Source organism: Nicotiana tomentosiformis, chromosome 8, assembly GCF_000390325.3.
Source record: "Nicotiana tomentosiformis chromosome 8, ASM39032v3, whole genome shotgun sequence".
In the NCBI taxonomy this organism is placed as follows: domain Eukaryota; kingdom Viridiplantae; phylum Streptophyta; class Magnoliopsida; order Solanales; family Solanaceae; genus Nicotiana; species Nicotiana tomentosiformis.
The window spans coordinates 68,535,438-68,551,460 of NC_090819.1; the positions used below are offsets into that span (position 1 = coordinate 68,535,438).

Sequence of the window (16,023 nt, forward strand, 5' to 3'; positions counted from 1 at the left end):
TTAATTTGGATAGATTTGAGCGGTCCGGAGGTCAATCCAAGCAAGAAGGTGATTTTGGAATAACGGTATAACTTCAAAAAAAAGAAGGGTAAGTGTCTTGCTTAACTTCGAGTGGGGGAATTACCCCTTAGGCATCGAGTCTTATGTGCCATTTGTGAAATGTGAAAAGCCGTGTACGCGAGATGACGAGTACGTACTCGGATTATATGTGTAAATTTTATTGAGTTAAAGTCTTGAGCATATTGTGTAGTAATTGAATAATTGTTAGCATATATTTAATCATCTATTTGTCGTACCTAAATCCTTGTTGTTGAATCTGTTGTTATATGATAATTTGATTTTATTGTTACTTTATTATTTACGTAATTTCGTGAATTTGCTGGTTTGATAATTATTAGAATTTAATTTCATCATGGATTTTCCCTCTGCAAATAATTAATTAAATGAGTTTAAGAAGAGGTGTTTATATAATTATTAAAAATTCGGATTTAATGAAGACTTTGCTTTATGTTGAGTAATTGCTATCTCTATTGTTTGTTTTTGGGTGTTGTACACATTGTGTGGAGCCTTCGGCTATTTGTTATGAAATTAATTGACTTGGTTGTATCTTGAGAATTTTGGTTGTGGCAATTGGGCAAATTGTGATATGAATTGATTTTTGTTATGTTGCCGTGATAATTTTCCGTGTAAATTATTGTGTTGTGTGATTTATTATTTTGAGGAGATAAGGGTGGCATTTCACCGATTGATATTACGTGGGTATAAGGGTGGCATTTTATTGTTATTGTGCTCGTTAGAATATTGTCTGGGCGGAGCGATAAGGGTGGCGATATGAGAGATAAGGGTGGCTATTGATATTGTCTGGGCGGAGTGATAAGGGTGGCTATAGGAGTGATAAGGGTGGCTATTGTCATGGACGATATGTGATGATGTGGAGTTGTGATGTTGGTGATTTTCATGTGATATTGTGATTTTCTTGTGTTTATTTTTATACCTTGTGTAATTTGTCTTGTTGTTTGTAAATTGAGAGCCTGTGGCTATTGCCAATAATGAAGATATTGACATATGAATTGTCCGGGCAATTGTGATATGAAATGTGAGCACGAGGTGCTGTGATTAATGATAATAATATTGGCACGTGAACTGGCCGCGCAGCTGTGATATGAAAAGTGGGCACGAGGTGCCAGGAAAATATAATAATTTAATTATGGGCACGAAGTGCCATGAAAATATATAAAAATGGGCCGAGACCCGTATTTTTATGATTATGACCTGAGGTGTCACATGGTGACTTTTTAATTGAAAAGATTATATATTCAAAAATATTTATTTGGAAGGATTTTTACTTAAAAAGTATTATATGAAAATATTGTGTTTGAAATATATTTATATGAGAAAAGTATATTTGAAAAGATTTATTGAAAGAATTATATTTGAAAAATAATTATTTGAGAAATTATATTTGGAAGAGAGTAATTTGGAAGAATTATATGTGAAAGACATTTACTTGAAGGACTTGGTTTAATTGGGTGTAATTGTACTTATTTATTGTTGAGTGATATTAATGGTATTCTTGTTATCTATTGTGCATATCACCGATTGTTTCATGTTGCCCTTATTGTTATTTATTTCCTATTATTTTGTATATTATATTGCACAGGTTATTAGACTAGTGAGTGTCTTGACTGTACCTCGTCTCTACTCCACTGAGGTTAGTCTTGATACTTACTGGGTACTGACCATGATGTACTCATACTACACTTCTGCATATTTTTGTGCAGAGCCAGGTATTGGAGATATCGGGCTTGAGCATAGTTAAAGCGGGATCGTAAGGATTCAAGGTAGAGCTGCTTGGTCGTCGCAGTCCCTTGGAGTCTTTTCATTTTATTGTATTGTTAATTTGTAATCAAACAGTATTGTATATTCGGTCCTCGTGATCATTCCATGTATTCAGTTAGAGTTCGTGACTCAGTACTACCAGTCTTGGGAGGTTGTATGTTCATATTTGTTCTGCTGTTAGTTTTGATTACTTATTTAATTTTTTTTAAAAAAGCTTCAAAATGTAATTGAAATCGGCTTATCTAGTCTTAGAAACTAGGTGTCATCACGACACATGTGGTGGGATTTTTGGTCGTGACAGAAGTCCTCAACGACACGGTAAACACATATCCCGGATGTAGTATTCTGTAATTTAAGAAGTCTATAGTGTTTTGGTTTTAAAATTATAGTTAAATTGTATGAAGCATTGACAAATAGTGACATCTATTTTTTTTTTGCAGCACATTGATGTTATTTTATACTATTTGAGGAAGAGAGGAAAGTATGGTCCTCAAAACAAAACACGGTTTACAACCACTAACTGTATGTTCAAGACTAGAATTGAACAAATTTATGAGAGGTACATTAATGCTCCTGCCGATAAGAAGCTTGTTGTTGTCAAACCCCAGGACATCGTATCAGAATACATATTGGGGTACAGGTTACTTCTAAATGTTGCATGGGATAAAGTTAAATTTGTGATTATGCCCATAAACATTGTAGAAAAATTTCATTGGTTGTTGGTTGTGTTTGACATTACCGATAGGGTTTTATATATTTATGATTCTATGGTCTCTTCACGAAATCACAACCTTGTTGAATCTGTTGTCAACAAGTTTGTTGTTATGATCCCCCTCTACTTGTCATGCACCGACTTCTATGGCAAGCGTCCAGACAACAACTACAAGAATACAAAGGCATACATTGAAAAAGGTGTTACTGACCCTCTTGACATTCAGTGGTTGGTCGGTGAGATACCCTAGCAAAAAGAGGGATCACTGTATGAAAATATTGCTTTTCCTTTTATCTATTTAACAGATTTTATTTTACAATGAATGCTAAATCTTTTTCTCTAAGTTTTTTTTGCAGTGACTGTGGTGTATACGTGGCTGCATTTGCAGAATATGTCAGCATTGGAGAGCTAGCGATTTCAGAGGAAGACCTTTCTGATATTGATCAACACTGTAGACGCTATAGGGCGCTACCTTGGGATTATGCTAAGAAAAAGCAAGAGCTTGGTGAAATTAGTGAAAGTGAGGTGACTGGTAGATTAGCAAGAAAAAAAGGTACACCAGCTGTGAACGAGAAAACACAAGTCCCGAAAAAGAAGAATTAGTTGCCCTTTTCGATAGAAAAATTGCAGTTAAATTGTTTAGTTGTAGCTGGTTTGTAGTAAAGTTGTAGACAATTTGTTAACTAAGAACAAGTCAGCTGCAATTTATTTGTGCTACAATTATTTTACCTTTTATTTTGTTATTTTGTCTAGAATTCTACTACTTAGAATAGAAAATATCTGTGGTTTTATTTTGGTGAAAAGTTGTTAGTACTTGATCTCGATATTGTTAGCATATAATGAATTGTAGTTAAATTGTTTAATTGTAGTTAATTTATAGTAAAGTTGTATGCAAATTGTTAACTAAGAATAAGTCAGCTGTAATTTATTTATAGTAGATTTGTGCTATAATTGTTTTACCTTTTATTTTGTTATTTTGTCCAAAATTCTACTACTTAGAATAGAAAGCATCTCTGATTTTTTTTTGGTTGAAAGTTGTTAGTACTTGATCTCGATATTATTAGCATATAATTTTTTTACAGTTTAACTATAATTATGTCTACAACTAATATACAAAAAATACATAATCCATTCAATTTTAAGCATTGTTGTTAGGAAAGGCTGAAATAAATAAACTCAGTAATTGAACAAAACAACTACAAACCAACTGCATTAAGAGTTAAAAACATTTCATTATACGAGATAGTCTTTATTCAAATTAACAATACAATTACACCTCAACCATAATTCTCCAGAACAGAACAAATACAACTTCATATCTTAAACTACAGATTATCTTCAACAGTACTCAAGAAAAAACAATCTTGTGACTGTATCAATTTTTATTTTATTTTGGGAGCATTCATACAAGATCTTTTGTTATGCCCTTCTAGTCCGCAGTTGCCACATGAAATCTTGTACTTCTTTGCATTTACTTCATCATATGGTTTGTATCTTTGTTTTTGAGGTCTCTCTGGCTGTCTTTTCCCAATAGGTGGCATTACAACTTCTTCAACTATATGTTGTGGCACATTCCATTTGCTTTCATCAGGAAGCGGGTCTACTGATATATCATAAGTATGCAAAAGGCACTCCCTCGTGTAATAAGGAGCAAAATAGTTTTCATAAGACTCGTTCCTGTGCCTCAAAGCCGCCAAAGCTTGTGCACAAGAGGTATGCTTTAGGTATGATTTAGGTACCTGAGACCATATGTGATAGCCAATATCGTATAGGTATGTTTTAACATGCGTGTTGATCTCTTCAATCTGTGACATTCTTTCATTAAATTTATCAAGCGTGTATGATCGTGCTGTGACAAAGTACAATTCGCTTAACTTTAGATGACCGTTCTTGAACTTTGACCTTACATTTTTTCAAATATGCCACATGCAAGCATAATGTGGCATGCCAGTATAAACAGTAGATGTTGCCTTCAAGATACTCTCATCCCGGTCCGAAACAACACACATATTTGATTTTTCACCATACGCATGTTTGAATGCTCAAAAAACCACGTTCATGATGCATCATTTTCTGAATCAACAACAACGTATACCAGTGGTAATATGCTACCTATCACACAAGTGGCAAAAAGAAATTCAATTTCTGTAATAAAACTTGAGAGTATAAAAAATACATACTGAAAAACAACTTTATAACAATATTTCTACAATTAATCTATAATATCTATTGCATCCATTGTGCTAGCTATTAACATTATTCCCCTATATGCCGACTTCAAGAAGGTGCCATCAACTACTACAACTGGCCTACAATACTCCCAACCCTTGATGGACATACTATGTGCAACAAATATGTACAAGAAATAGTCATCTTCAGTCTTCTGCAATTTAACTAATGACCCCGGATAAGTTTTCTCCAAAATATACAAATAACTTGGTAAGCGACTGTAGGAATCAACAGGATGACCTCTCAAAAATTCCAAAGCCTTTTTCTTTGCTCTCCAAGCTTGCATGTATGTTAAGTTCACACCATGTTCCGACAACATATCAGTTTGTATGTCTTTTGGTGTGTATATTGTTTTAGGATCCGTATATTTTGGTATAACCATGCTACCAACTACCATGGCAGTAAGTTTGCGTTGTATGTATGTATTGTCCATCAAAGAGCATGTGTGCAAGCTGTTAAATTTTCGAATCTTGAATAATGCTGATTCATTTATACTGGTGGACTTGAAGTGCCATGTACAATTATCCCCAACACATACGAGGCAGTAGTTATAGAATAAAAATAATTTAAAAAATGTGATGAAAAATGTAGCTACAAAATAAGAGGCTGCTTAAGCACAAAAATCTTATATTAAATAATTCATATACAAACAAAACTACAAATTATATAAAATTTATATACAAAGAAACTACAAATTGTACAAAAAAAATACAAAAACACTACAAATTAAACAAAAATATGAATTTGACAATTGAACCATTCCTACCTTCTTGCGCTAGACCTTTTTATCCTAAATTGAAACTTATTCATGACAGAATAGTGCTTCATTGCACTGATAATTATTTTTTTATCTTGGTAGACTTGGCCTACTTTAATAACATTTAGCGTACGTTCTGTTATGATGATACTTTCATATTCCACAATCGCCGGAGATGTTGGCCTATCAATCAACTTCACTGTTTCTGATACTTCTCTAATTTTATTACAATTGCTTGACAATTGAACCACGTTAGACATATGATAATCAGATGAACCTGCACTCAATTAAAAGTATCTACAACCCAGACCTAAATTATAGATAGGTTATAGTAAAATTGTAGAACATGTGAAATTAAATACTGCAATAGACATAACAGTTGAACTACATTTGTTGTGTAGTATCGTTGTAGATATGTTGTAGAAAAATTGTAGAACACATGAAAATGACAAAACATCACCACTGAAAAAATAGAGCAAACCTGTAATTATGCTCGAATTAGAGATACTGCATTCTAAATCGAAATCACGCATTGTTATACACAGCGGATACATTCCTAAGTTTTTGTTTTCCTTTTTCGTCTCCATGTATACTCGAACTTCCATATCATTCCCAATTTCCATTGGAGGAAGACGTTCGTTGACATTGTATTTGATTTCACTGATTTTTGCGGAGGTATCGATCATTAGATGCTCTGCAATTGCATAATTCAATTGACTATAATTTGAATCCTCGTTGACTACAATTCCATCAACATTAAAATCTTTGTATCTCCCAATGCTATCCCAGTGACCATTTAGCTGAAGCATAATCGCTAATTTTGACATTATGTCGCGAAATTCAATACAATTGTAGATAATTGTTTGCAAATTTGTTTTCAAAACCTTCGCTTATGGAAAACTAGAGGAAACAGAGAAAATCAGAGAATAGAACTTGATTATGCTGCGATGATAATCAGAGAAAATTGGTGTAAAAGCAGGATTCTACAAATATATTGGCTTGATTAATGTGCGATGATTGCATCAATAAAATCTCTGAAGAATCCTACACGATCCCAAATTCCAGCGTCTAAAAAAGGAAGGCTACTGCAGAAAGGATTCTAGTTTAAATAAATGTATATATTTTGTAGATAAAACTTATTTAGGTAGGATAAATAAATAAACGTAGGCATTTTTAATAATAAAGTTTCAAATAGTGTATAGGACAGAAAAAATCTCATTTTTATAATCTTTTAAGGCCCATAAATCACTATTTATTGTTGTAGAGAAGGCCGAGCAGGAAGTTTGACAAATTAGCAACTCCAAACCCCGGCTGTCAATTATACCCATTGAGTATTGCATCCACCCAATAATTCTCTTTATATAAAACATAATAACTCACTTCCCATAGTTAAATTGTTGCTGCCTCAGTAAAATAAAATCATTGGTATAACACTAGGTCTAATTCATCGAAATTCTCTTTGTAAAATGGTCTTGTAGGAACCAAATTAATTATCATATAAATCAACTTTATTTTACTATAATCCGCAGATAAAATTTCAAACTCACTCGTTATTAAGAGCTGATCCTGTATCGCTCCTTACTATTTTGGAGTACCATTTCTCTGTGTCTATCCCATATGCACAAAAACTTATTAAAATAATAATAACTCGCTTGAGGAAAAAATAACTCAAATTATTTTTCTTCCAACAACTTGCAATAATTAGATGGAGTCTTTTAAACATAATATCTTTAAAGCTAACAAAATTTTATGGGCGTTACGTTCTTCCACTTAAGAATGTTCGTCAAGTCTTACCCATGAAAGAAAAAGTGTGAACACTTCATCTTTACATGTTCTCGTCTTCCTATACTTCAAAACTCACGCGCCTCTTCCAAGCCATTTGGATCCAACCAACTCTCATTCCATTAATGCAATATATGTCTCAAGAATCTAATTCGTAAAACTTTAACGATAGTTCAATATAAACTGAGTGCAACTTTTTATGGTAAAATTTATATTTATCCCATATGAAAACCATGCTCATCTTATCAAGTCTCTCAAGCTTACCGAAATCTCAAAAGCATCTCTCCTGTAGTTGGGACTAATACCATTTTTATACATGTCTTATAGCAGCTAACAACAATATCCAATAGTCACAGTTACATAATATGGAGTTTTAGGCGACTCCAGGTGATCCTATTGTACGAAATTGAAGAAAAAAATCTGATTCAAAAGACCAATCTTCCGTGTGTTGTTTACATTGAGCTTTGCACATGTATATATTATACACTTACATATATATATATTTATTCCTCCCACACTAACCCACTAACCTATGTCTCCTTATATTATAATTATCTTACTAACCCCATTAATTTATGTCCCCTAACCCATTAATTATGTCCCCTATATTCTAAACACTAATATGCACGACATTCTTCTCCATTCTTCTTCTTCTTCTTCACCCTTCTTCTATATGTCTAAGTAAATGTCCAGAGATTGTTAGAATTAGGATATTGTTTCTGGTTTCTTCTTCCCAACATCCCCCTTCAAGTTGGAGGGTAACTTTGTGACCCCTAACTTGCTCAAAATCTCGGAGTGAGAAACCCCAGAAAGTGGCTTTGTGAAGAGATCCGCCAGTTGGTCTTTAGATGGAACAAAAGAAAGAGTAATTAAACCGGAAAGGAACTGTTGACGCACAAAATGACAGTCAATTTCTACATGTTTTGTGCATTCGTGGAAGACGGGGTTACGGGCGATATGAATGGCAGCCTTGCTGTCAGAGTGAAGAGGTATGGGAAGACTTACTGATGCAGAGAGATCTTCAAAAAGTCAAACTAACCATGTAAGTTCTGCAGTTACTCTTCTCATCGATTTTTATTCTGCCTCTACAGAAGATAGAGAGATTGACACTTGTTTCTTTGATTTCCAGAAAATGGGTGCTCCTCCTAGTGTGATGAAAAATCCACTTACGGACCTCCTAGAATCCTTGCAAGAGGCCCAATCAGCATCGCAAAATGCAAGCAAGGAGAATGAGTGTTTTGCTGAGAGAAGTATTCCTTGTCCTGGATCATAGCTCAAATATTTGAGCACTCGTAAGGCAGCAGAGAAATGAGACTTACATGGTTTCTGCATGTATTGACTAAGGGTAAGGACTGCGAAAGAAAGGTCAGGCCGAGTGTTAGTGAGATAGTTTAACTTGCCAACCAGATGACGAAATACTGTTGGATATTGCAAAGGGTGCCCATCATCAGCTTGAAGCTTGGAGGAAGGATCAAGAGGAGAACTGACTCGAGGCAAATGAGATACATCAAATTCCTCCAGCATATCTAGGGTAAATCTCTTTTGGCTTACAATAAAACCTTCTTTTTCTCGCAGAATTTCCATCCCTAAAAAATAATGTATGTCTCCTAGATTTTTTACCTTGAATTCACTGTTTAGAAAACCCTTGATATGCTGAATTTCTTCCAAGTCATCTCCAGTAAGCAGTATGTCATCTACATAGACAGCTAGGATAGAAATAAGGTTTCTTGTCCGTTTAAAAAATAGTGAGTAATCATTTAATGATGAAGAATACCCTTTAAAACTCAAAGCTCCTGCAAGCCTAGCATACCATTGCCTGGAAGCTTGTTTTAAACCATACAATGACTTACTTAGTAAACAAACATGCTTAGGACTAGGAGGTGTTAAGCCTGCTGGAAACCTCATGTACACCTCCTCTTGTAGATCCCCATGTAAAAATGCATTGTTGACATCTAATTGACACACATTCCAATCTCTTTTGGCTGCAATAGTGAGTAAACACCTTATGGTTGTCATTTTCACCACTGGTGAAAAACTCTCACTATAATCTATTCCTTCTCTTTGGACATCCCCCCTGACCACCAGCCTTGCCTTCAACCTTTCAATTCTTCCATCCGACAAATGCTTTACCTTGTACACCCATTTGCAAGGCAGAGCCTTATTTCCTTTAGGTAATTTAACCACATCCCATGTGTGGTTGTCTTCTAGAGCTTTAAGCTCTGAATTCATAGCTTCTATCCAACATGGATGTTGATAAGCCTGTCCAAAATTGTTAGGCTCTGTGACAGTAGAGAGGGATTGCAACACATGTTGATTATTGGGTGACAGAGAAAAGAAACAGAATTCCCTAGGCTTACTTGGTTGAGTGAAACAAGCTACTGCTACATTTGTGAACATGATATTACTGCATACATAATCTTTCAAGTAGGTTGGTTGATTGGAAACTCTTCCTAACTTTCTCAATGGTGTAGGTTGCTTGGGTATAGAAACAGGCGAGGTAGTGTGTGGTGTATCTAGGATAGACTGAAAAGGAATTGGGGTAGTAGACAATTGGTGATGAGAGGGAGTATATGAAGAACTTGGTGATGGTAAGGAGAAAATATCACAAACTTCAGGTTCTAAAGAGATGGGTGAGGATTGATCCTGTGATGAAGGTGAATATGTGGGTTCTGTAGTAAATGTTAAGCTTGGGAATATAGGATGTTGTGATGTGCTGGTTTCAACAAAAGGAAAGTGCGATTCATGAAATTTCATATCCCTTGACACAAATACTCTTCCCGTGGACAATTCCAATAGCTTATATCCCTTCTGATGAAGCGGATAACTAAGCAAAACACAAGCAGTTGCCCTATCATTGAACTTGCCTCTTCCCTGGGATATTGTAGAAGCATAACAGATGCATCCAAAATTCCTTAAATGATCATACTTGGGTTTCTCTTGAAATAAAATCTCATATGGTGTCTTTCCTTTAAGGACACTAGAAGGCATCCTATTAATAAGATGTGTGGCAGTTAGGATAGATTCACCCCAATATTACATGTGTAGCTTGGATTGAGACATTAACCCTCTTGCAATCTCTAAGAGGTGTCTATGCTTCCTTTCAACAATTCCATTCTGTTGAGGGGTTGCTACACAAGACAGTTGGTGTAGAATTCCTTCTGAAGCTAGGAAAGCTGCCTCTTGTGTACCTTTTCCCAATTCTAATGCATTGTCAGATCTTATCATTCTGACTTTCACATTGAATTGCCTTTCAACCATAGACAAAAAAGATTTAAGCATAGGAAAAGCATTGCTTTTTGCACTTAATAAAAACGTCCATGTTCCTCTACTATAGTCATCTACTATAGTTAGGAAATATCTAAATCCATTATAAGTATTTGACTTATAAGGTCCCCATGTGTCTACATGTATAAGTTCAAATATATGCTTGGATTTTATGCTACTGATAGGAAAAAGATTCCTAGTTTGCTTAGCCTTATGACAAACATCACAGATAAACTCAAAATTTGGCTTACAATGAAGGAAATCTAAATGTTTCAGTGCTGAAAATGGAAGGTGTCCCAATCTTACATGCCAAAGTTTAACATCAGGAGTACCATTAACTTGAACTGGACTAGAAAAAGAAACAGACTTTGAAACAGAATTTCTTTCTTTCGGAATTGAAGGTACATTACTACTGAATAGCCCCTTAGACTTAAGGCTACTTAGTTCCAATAAGTATTGTCCCTCTCTAACTTCATCAAAAACTTGTGGACTCTTCATTAAAAGGCCCTGCAACACACACCCAATAGATGTGAATAGGACATCATACTTAAACTGAACACAAAACCTATTAACTGATAATAAGTTATATTTGAAATCTGGAACATGTAACACATTGTTCAGGATATGACCTGGCAGAATAGAAATACTCCCTATATGAGTAACAATCACCTTGAAAGAGTTAGGTAAACTGATATTCAAAGGTACAGGAAGTGGAGTTAGAAACAGGAAAGAATTAGGATCAAAACACATATGCTCTGAGGCACCTTAATCAATGATCCAGGTGTCTAATTTTAGACTAGTAAACACTGAACCTGAGTATTTTAGAATAGTACCAGCATTTGCATTAGCATTGATTCCTGTATTTCCTGCTTGTGCTAACTTTGCCTGCTTATACATGTGCATCATTTCTGCAATTTGTTCCTTACTGAGTTGCTGTCCAAAATTACTGTTGTTGAGCTCAGTGCTTTGTCCTGCTGAATTCTCACGTTCCTCATGTATTAGGACTGCATTTCCTTTAATTTGAGTCTGCTGACCTTTGTGATTGATGAACTCAAAATCTTCTGGAAATTCAATAATTCTATAGCAATCCTCTTGTGTATGTCCTGCTTTTCCACAATAAGTACAAGACACATTTGGATTGTACTTCTTTTTCCCTTTAAACCTTTGTTGAAGTTTAATAAACTTTTGCCCTGAGTTGTTATATTTGGGTGATATGGCTGCTCCTCTTTGTGTTTGGCTTCTAAGTTTCTGATAATTCTTCCCTTGTCCTGTGATCATAAAAGCTGCAAAATCAGCTAGAAGTTGTGAATTAGGCTGCTTGGCCTCTCCAACTGCCATGAATGATACTGATTCAGAATTAAAATGTGCATTTGCATAAACTTCTCTTTGATTTTCATCCTGCAAGAGAAGTGAATAAGCAACATCCATGTTAGGCAAAGGGTTCATCATGAGGATATTTCCTCTTGCTTGTGCATAGATGTCATTTAATCCCATTAGGAATTGGATCAATCTCTGATCCTCAAGAGACTTAGTCAACTTTGTCTTTCCTTCACAAACACAAACACATGAACAACATATGGTAACATTTAAAGCATCTAATTCATCCCACAGTCGTTTGAGCTTAGTGAAGTATGCTGCAATGTCACTGTTTCCCTGTACTAAACCTGATAACTCCTTCTGCAGATGATAAAGCTTGGCTCCATTTGATCTCCCAAATCTCTGCTCCAAGCTGTTCCAAAGTTCTTTTGCAGTTTTGGAGTATACCACACTGTCTGCAATATCCTTTGAGAGAGCATTTAGGATCCAAGAGATGACCATGTCATTCACACAACTCCATTGTTCATGGTCTGGAGATTTCAGATCTGGAGATAGACATGCTCCATTGATGAAACCAAGTTTCTTCTTGGCTGACAAAGACAGGAGAATAGATCTCCTCCACCCTGGGTATCCTCTTCCATCAAACATAGTGTTGACTAGAGTCATTCCAGGTGAATCAGAGTTGTTGAGATGATAAGGGTGATTGGCATCATAGCTGACTGATTTTGCAGCATTACTCGTATCACCAGTATACGTGATGGTTGTTTCAGACATTTTAGGTTACTGATTATGATGGTGAATCTGATGTAAATTGACTTGATGGTTGGACTGTTGGATCGAGTTTATTGCTCTGATACCATGTACGAAATTGGAAAAAAAAATCTGATTCAAAAGACCAATCTTCCGTGTGTTGTTTACATTGAGCTTTGCACATGTATATATTATACACTTACATATATATATTTATTCCTCCCACACTAACCCACTAACCTATGTCTCCTTATATTATAATTATCTTACTAACCCCATTAATTTATGTTCCCTAACCCATTAATTATGTCCCCTATATTCTAAACACTAATATGCACGACATTCTTCTCCATTCTTCTTCTTCTTCTTCACCCTTCTTCTATATCTCTAAGTAAATGTCCAGAGATTGTTAGAATTAGGATATTGTTTCTGGTTTCTTCTTCCCAACACCTATACCATCATGCAACAATTATAAGACTTGGACTTAAATAACGACATAGCACAAAGGTGTGAACATATATATGAACATTATTAATTACAACCTGTGGCGTCAACACATAGAGTCTAATAGCCACATCTAATTTTCTATAATACTTGCCCCAACTTCTTGCTCATTATAATTGTTTTTTCACTTCAACTCTCTCAAAGATGAATGATTAGTTCAATTAAATATTTTCCTTCCAGAAACAGTCCTAATTGTACTCGTTATAAGCAACTTTACACTTAAAATCTCTGAAGCAAGGCATCTACATATTTCACATAGAGTAATTACCATGGACAGATGACACTTTGAACATTAAAATAATTATATAAGTACATTAGTCTCCAAGTTATCATTTTAAAAGACATGCACCAATATACAATTGCCTTTCCAATAAAGAGAAAACCAGTGACTACATCATCTACTCAATGAAGTCTTTGCAACTAATTTCACATCAGAAAAATATATTTACGCGTCCTATAGCTAGTCAGTGTTTGGTGCAACTTAATTAGTAATCATGAAATCTCTATATAAAAAGTCCTCTAGCCCATTTCCAGTATAAATTTAATGTAATGTTGCTATAGCACCACACTTTAATCCAACCTAAAGCACAATTGAGCGATCCTTTAACCATGCAGTTATTATCGACTTAATCTAATTCACTTTCCCTGTCACCTTAATGGGTTGTCCCCTGTAATAATATGCGGGCGTGATTAGACAAGATTATTAAATTTAAAGATGTCACCCTCAAAAAATAATAGTTTATGGAGGTACCTTTTTGAATGATTGAAGTTAACAAAAAGAACAATTTTCCCCATTTTCATGAACATGCTTTATGGATGCACATGAGTTATCCATCTTGGCTAAGTTTGTGGTCATTTACAGGACAAGAAGTTTCTGCCTCTTTTAACTCTTGTGGCATGGACATCGTCACCTTCCTTCCTAGAGATAGATTTGTTCAACCGTCACAAGATTTCAAAGATATTTGTATATGTTCTTACACATGGACATTAATAACTTTCTATAATCTTCTTCCTCTAAACTGGACATGATCCTCCTTATTGGACCAATACCATAAAGGGATCTTACTAGGTTGAGAACTTTCTTTAAAAGGAGCAAGTAAGTTATAGGTATTCACATATACCTCATAGGAACGAAATTGAATTTGCAAAGTCATAACTTTATAATTTGAGTTCTTCTTGTTCATACTCCATATATATTTTCTCTAATATCGTTACTTGAATCGAAAAATGGTTTCCTTTAAACTTCATGTGTCATTCATGTTCAGCATCAATACATCTCACTATTAGAAATCAGGGAAAAACCGACCAAGCAATACCGACTAACGTTGGTCGGTCAACAAAAGCAACCAAAAAACCATCCAACACGGACAGAAACTGCAAAAAACATATTTTATATATTTTTTTAAATTACATACCAACCAAAGTTGGTCGGTATATTGATAAAAAATTTGACCGAAGTGGTCAGACTTGCTTAGTCAAAGCAACTTTTTAATTACCGACCAACTTTGGTCGGTAATATGTACCCACTTTTTTAAATTTTAATAATTATATTATTAATTAAAATATTTTATAAAATTTATATTTAAGTTTACCGACCAAAGTTGGTCGGTTATTGCATTGGAAGCATTTACCGACCAACTTTGGTTGGTATATTTTATGTGATGATCCAAAATGTCATCTTTAAATTTAATAATTAATTCTGTATTCTAAGACCTCGAAAAGCACTATTTATCATTCCTCGACTTGTGTGCGCAATCCGTATAATTTTTCGGAAAGTTTTTATGTGAAAAATGGACTAAAATGTGAAATAGAGCCTTACTAAGTTGACTTTGGCCAACTTTTTAAATAAACGGACCCGGATCAGTATTTTAACAGTTTCGGTAAGTCCGCATAGTGATTTGGGACTTGGCCATTTAACGGAAATTTAATTTGGAGGTCCCTAACTCAAATTATGGCCATTTAACGGAAACTAGAAATTTAAAGGCTAAAGATTTCCAAAGTTGACCACGGATTTGACTTTTTGATATCGGGGTCGGAATCCGATTCCGAAAATTAAAATAGCTCTGTTATGTCATTTATGACTTGTGTGCAAAATTTGAAGTCGTTCCGGATTCATTTAACATGTTTCGGCATAAGATTTGTAAATTGAAAATTTTGAAACTCAAAAGTTCGAATCGAGATGTGAATTATAATTTTATCGTTGTTTGATGTGATTTGAGGTCTCGACTAAGTTCATATGATGTTTTAGAACTTGTTGGTATAATTGGTTGAGGTCCTGGGAGGCTCGGGTGGATTCTGGATGGTTAACGGATCAAAATTTGGACTTAAGGAAAAATCTAAAATTTTGGCCTTCTGGTGTACCTGCGGTCCATTTTCCGCAGAAGCGGAAACTGCACCTGGGGTCATTTTTTCGCAGAAGCGAAAACCGCACCTGCGGTCCATTTTCCGCAGAAGCGGAACCGCAGATGCGGAAATGCTGGACATAACGATAAAATCGGGGTTTAGCCATTTTTACTCATTTTTGATTTTTGAGTCTCGCATTTTGGCGATTCCAAAGTGATTTTTCACGTCTTTGAATTAGGTAAATATTCTATAACCAAAAGTGATTATATTTCATAAATCTTTGTCTATATTCATCATTTATTTCGGATTTAAATAGAAGAAATTAAAATTTTTGTAAAACTTTCCAAAAATAAAAATTTATGATTTGAAGATCCATTTGACATCGGAATTGGATAATTTGTATATGGTTGGACTCGTATCAGAATGAGTGTTCGAATTTCATAAGTTTTTTCGAGATTCGAGACGTAGGCCCCACTGTCAAATTTTAAAGTGAATTTTAAATTTTATCCGAAAAATTAGTAAATTC

General features: G+C 34.8%; 1 protein-coding gene across 1 annotated transcript; it reads right to left on the reverse strand.

Moving 5' to 3' along the window:
- Positions 1 to 3,933: 3,933 nt before the first annotated feature.
- Positions 3,934 to 4,365, reverse strand: LOC138897639 (uncharacterized). The gene has a single exon (XM_070183633.1). It carries the CDS (start codon positions 4,363 to 4,365, stop codon positions 3,934 to 3,936), a length of 432 nt encoding a protein of 143 aa, XP_070039734.1.
- Between the last annotated feature and the right edge of the window lie 11,658 nt (positions 4,366 to 16,023).